General features: G+C 36.1%; 1 protein-coding gene across 1 annotated transcript in view; it reads left to right on the top strand.

The window, feature by feature from the left end:
- Positions 1-1,371: 1,371 nt before the first annotated feature.
- Positions 1,372-5,822, top strand: part of DYTN (dystrotelin) — a 19,827-nt gene continuing 15,376 nt past the window's right edge. Inside the window, exons 1-3 of the mRNA XM_010282322.1 lie at positions 1,372-1,390; positions 3,464-3,538; positions 5,155-5,356. Of these exons, the coding sequence (XP_010280624.1) occupies positions 1,372-1,390; positions 3,464-3,538; positions 5,155-5,356 (296 nt within the window). The remainder of the gene's footprint in view (positions 1,391-3,463; positions 3,539-5,154; positions 5,357-5,822) is intronic.

Here is a 5,822-nt window from a genome sequence, read left to right on the forward strand (position 1 = left end):
GAGCTATGCAGAGGCATATACTACTGCACCTATTTTAAAAGTAATTGTATAGGCATGTAACTTTGCTTATGTAAATGTTGGGCAGACCTGCAGTCTTGCAGAACCCAGGGTTGAGTCCAAGGTCTAAACCTTAGTAAGGAAGAAAATAGAAGAATAATGAAAAAGAAACAGTGATATTTCTTTCAAAGAAGGACTTTAATAAAAATTGTGGCATTGTAGTCTTTAATGAAGAAGTGATTAAAGCAAGTCTGTATCACATAATTTTTAGTACTTGTAGGTTATTTAGAGACTGAAACACAAAGTTGCAGCTTTCACCAATTAAAATGGTGAGCATATTTATGGTAGACTCAATAATTATAGATCACTGAATATTTATGCTTCATAATTGGCCAGTGTTCTGTCACATTTATGACAAATGATCAATAATTCTGGGAAAATGTAATAAAGTGAACATTTGGGTAAGTTCAAATTTAATACCAAATGTATTATTTAAGTTTTAGATAGTTTCTAACAATTTAATTTTTATTTATTCTAGCAAATTTCCTTTTTTCCTCACTATAAACCATATATGTGGCCTTTAGAGTAACTTAGATCATAGAATCATAGAATCTTTGGGTTAGAAGGAACCTTTAAAGGTCATCTAGTCTGATCTATTATACCTAGTGTTTTTCAACTGTAATATTAACTGAAAGGTAGTTACTATACTTAATTCATATTTATATTTTTGTATTTAAAAATATAATGGAGTTTAGAGCATTAATGAAATAAATCCTGAGGGGAGATATTCTGTTTCTATTATTATCAGGGACATAAATTACTTTTGCTTTCAGGGTTGTGTAAAGAAGTAGATCCATGGTTAGGCTTCCTTTTTCCCTTCCTTCTCAGCTCAAAAAAATGTGAGCTCCAGTTCTGTTTGAAAATTTTAGAAAATAGACTTGTAAGCAATTGCAGTCAATTAATCTTGGGAAGAGTCTGGTGCAAAGTTATGCCCTCTCTGACCTGAAATTATACACTATGATCTGTGTAGTAATCCAGTATGTAAACACCAGACTCTTCAATAGTGAAAGTTCCCATTTCCTGTACTTGAAGCTGTTTTGGGGACTGTTTTTGCCCTGATACAATACTGGAGTTACTCCTACTTTATCCTGAGCAGAGAGCATGCAATTTTCTGGAGTTTCTCTGCACTTGGCACCAAAACTATTATGTTGCTTTATATTATTCTGTTTAATTTAATTTCTGAAATGCATCCAGTAAATTGTTCAGAATAAAAGGTTTGATTTGAATGGTTCGATATGTCTCTGTCTAGAAAATGTGGTTTTACACTTTGGTTTGTTTTGTTATAGAACGCCTAACGCCATCTGTTCATTTCAAATGGATCCAGTCTTGCAGGGTAAGGATTTTTCTCATTTTTCTCCAACTTTTCTCAAGAGAACTAAATTAATTGAAGTCACGCCACTTTGAGAATCTCTGTGCTGTAGCACATAAATGACAAATTACACAATTGTGATGTCCTACTTTTATTTTTGGATCTGTCCTGGCACCTTCCTTGCCATTATCATGTTGGCTTATGGAATGGTAAGGCACGCAGGGGCCATGTTCCCTAATTTATAATATATGGTAATTTTTTTCACATGTTCTCAAATAGGCATGAAGGATGGCCATACACTCGCTTCTTGAGTGCAAAATCTTAGCAGATACTTCATCTGCTACATACAAGTAGTGCAAAATGCAGAACTAGCAGGTAACCAACTGGAGATACCAGGAAAAAATACACTCTTTTCTATGTGTGTAGGAATTCCTTTGTCAGCTTCTCAACAACGGACATTTATGAGTCTTGAGGTGAAATTTGACCCACTGCAGAATGATTACATGGTAGTTTTCTATCCAAAGGGGAAGCTCCATTCCTATGAGAAATGAAAGAGTTTAGTGCCCCTAAGTAGCCTCTCATAAATAATAATCCAAAAATATTTTTTATTTTATTTGTGCTTTTTTTTTTTCTTTGTCTGCTGTTTTGCTTGTGTGCTGTCACAAGTTAATTCTGGAACTGTGCTTGACAGACACAGAGTGCCCTATTTTGAGGCCACATTTTGTCTGTAAGTATGGACTTGAAGTGAGTAGCAGATGGCTACTACAACAGATTCCCTCCACTTAGAAAGTCATCTTGTACATGGAAGGTGTTTGATTTGGATCATGTGTATGTTTCTAGCATTTGTATTTGAAAAGAAACATGTGGAATTTAATCCATAGCCTACCGAAAACTGTGTGAGTCTTTCTGTTACTTTCAGAAGAGCTTTGGATCAGTTTACTGAAGAAAGAGAACTGATGATGCATGGAAGTCAACACTCATTTTTCACATTGTATGACATGCTACACTACATCTCCAAATAATATCACAAAACATAGTATGACAAGAGCAGGACAAAACAGATGGTATAGCAGATATTGGCTTATTTCTATATCTTAGGCAGCATCTGTGAACCCACAGAGCCTGTAATTTGCTGACTATTAACTTTAATCTGGTACATTTGTGGGAAACCATTGCACACAGATTGGCTCATTTCCAGAATAAACAGATAGAGAGTTTCATGAGTTATTTCTACTCAATTATGCATATTTGTTGCTTATCTTTGACCTTAATCAACTGTGAGTAACTTCCTCTCTCAAGTACAGGGAGAAAGAATCTCTGTGGACAGGAGGATAACTGATAAGTCCCTTTCTAGTTTATAAAGCTTTGTGAACAAGCTTTTTTTTTTTTTGTCTTGAAGTTCTAGGTGTGTGTATAAAGTACCAGGTATAAGTCATGTTCAGAAGCCCTCACTTCCCACTCAGGCAAACATCCTTTAGTAATGTGAAAGGAATGAGCTGAAATCATGTAAGGGTATGAGATTTAGCCAAGCAGCTTGAGTGGGATTACTAAACAGAGATGTCAAAAGCAAGTTGCTCTGGTAAATAGCTTATCTTCTTCTGCAAGAGTCCCAGATGTTGATCGTGAGAGAAAATTTGTTTAATGCTTGAAACAATATGCATCCAAAACAATAATCCTGCTGTGCAGAGTGACAAACTGTTCCTTGTAGAAGAGCATCTCTGATCAAGAAACTGCTTTGTCTGAAGAAATATTATTTCATTATCATCTTGGCTAAAAGTATACACAGTATGTATCCTTTTTTCTGGTCCATTAATTGATTCCCAAAGAAGCAGGTGTGGTCTCTATGTTAAATACTCTTTTTATGACTTGTCATGTCACTGGTCATGAGATGACCGTTTTCCCCACAAAGCTATTGGAAACAATAAAATGTTTTAACTTTTTTCATTTTTTCAAAATTTTACAACTTCAGAGTATTGTGGGTTTTGATCAAGTCCAGATTTGGTTATTTTGACTTTTAGTTAAACAGTTTGGGGTTTTTTCTTTTTTTTTTTTTAAACGAACCACTCTATTGTAATGTGTGTTTGCTTTCTTTCACAGAGGCTTTTAATGATGTTCAGAGCTCCGTCTACAGAACAGCCCTAAAACTACGCTCAGTACAAAGTCTGTGCCAGTGTTAGTAGCTGAAGAGAATCCTGTGCTTTGACAGGGAGAAGAATCTGTAAAATATTTGTGTTGCTGTCACCATGAGTTATTATGCTACTTTGCTCTCTCATTTTCCAGCTGAGAATCTCAGAATGCATTACGAACACTTAAGAGCTAGATAGTACTTCATATACAAATTGATTTTTTCCAATTTTGAATGTCAGTGGAAATACATCAGTAAAATTCTAAAGGCATGGGAGAATCAAATTATTATTACAATCTGCAACACTGCTACGTAGACATCACTGGCAATTATGAATCTTTATCTGCATATTCTTGTTAAATGTCAAATTCTCATGTGTTTCTTAGGAGTTGATTTAGTGGAAATAATCATAGATCATTGAAAATGCATTGACAGGCATTATTATTAATACTATAAGTATTAATGAGAATAAAATAGAATATGATAGACCAGAAAACCTGTGGCTAGCACTCATTCTCCTTGTCTTTGAAGTGAGTGAGAGTTCTGTGCAAGCAAAGAATTATGGAACAAAGCCCTGGCCATCTAGCTTGCTTTGAAATTACTGCATGTAAATTCTATATTGAGCTAAAATGCATGGAAATCTTGAATTTTCCACCTGAAACAGCCTGTTGCTGAAAATACACAACATTGCAAGTAAGATCTTCAGGGTAGCACAGAACAGATGGCTAGCTTATTGGCCTTGGCCATATTTTTTAATTTTGGCATGCTCTTCTATGAATGTATTTAATCTGATCTCAGCCCTGCTGTGCCACAGCACAGAAGTACCAATTCACATGGGTACTGTTTTTCATTAGCTCTGTTGCCTAGCCCTCCATGTCTCCTCTAGGCACTCATAGCACCTATCCCAGTTACTGTACTCCTCCTTGAACACTGGTGACCAGAACTGCACATGGGTCTCCAGATTGAGATTCACCAGTGACTCACACTGATATTTTCCCATTTGTGCTAGAAAGGCCATAGGTGACATATTCTAGGTTCTCTGTTTCTTCAACAATCTGCAAACTTTCAATCTACTACAATCTTTCTCTTCTGATGTTAATTCTAATTGATCATGCCTCCAGAGTACTGAATGTGACCTTTTAGAAGCCATAGCTGTCTCTTCCCACTAGATATTAGTTATTCCATGGAACATTTATAACACAGCTTGTTTGCCCCTTTCTTGGCCATAGCGACTCCTTCCCCTTTGTATTTGTGCATGAAGAGAAAGCTGACATCAAAGCACAAATTGTTTTTGCGATCCCAGGTGAACTTTTTTCTGAAGTACTGAATGGTACATAGTTTTATGCTATCTATATGTAGAATGAAAGTTAGATCTACAATATGGATGCAGTTAATTATGCTATTTTCTTCCCTTCCTATCTATCCCAAAATCACATCCAGGGAATTTTAGTTGAGCTGTTCTATCTTTGTAACCTCACAAGTTTTGCTACATCCATAAGCCTAGCAAGACCTTTCCCAGATTATTTCCTTTTCATGTTACATACTGTTTTAGACTTCATTTTACAGACTTGTCTTAGCTAAGCACTTCTAATAAAAAATTGTCGAGCTTCCATTCATGAAAAGGCAGGGATCCTCATTCATTTCTCCCTTAATTTTCCAACAGTGGATTTGATTGATGTTTCTCTGATTCAGCACATCCTATCAAGTGAACAGAGGCAGAGGGAAAAGCAGATTTCTCTGAAAGTGCAGCAGATCTCTGGAATGCTGACAAAACTGTTCCAAAGGGTGAGATTAGAAAAAACAGGCCAGGTAGATCCAAGAGCTGCTGAACTCACGTTGAGCCTGCTAGCTGCCATGTATGACAGGTGAGAGGAAACACAAATGTAAATCCATTGCACTGTACTGCTAGACTAAGTCTGTTTCTACCTCTCTTTATACCATTTCTGTATGAAAGTCTCCCATTTTGATGGTATTTTGCTTGATATACACAAGGGGAGTAGTTCAGCTCTAGGAATATGAGGCACAAAGCTTTCTCAGAGAAACAGTGGTCAAATGGATCCAAAATTACCTGGAAGGCCAGATGTCTGCCAGTTGATGCTAACTTCTTCTCATCAGAGCAAAGTGTTTTACTAAGAGTGAGTGAAATGTAAGTGGTCTGCAGGACTTTTTCTTGAATCACTATTCATTAATAATATGATCACTACTGCTTAAGGCCCCATGCTATGAATTTTTTTGTACTTAAAAAAATCAGTTAAGGCTAAGAATAAACTGATGTATTATGAAACAAAGCTAGAAACTTGAAGAGTACTTTCTAATTTGTGTGCACTGTAG

Source organism: Phaethon lepturus, unplaced genomic scaffold (genome assembly GCF_000687285.1).
Source record: "Phaethon lepturus isolate BGI_N335 unplaced genomic scaffold, ASM68728v1 scaffold11322, whole genome shotgun sequence".
Classification (NCBI taxonomy): Eukaryota; Metazoa; Chordata; class Aves; order Phaethontiformes; family Phaethontidae; genus Phaethon; species Phaethon lepturus.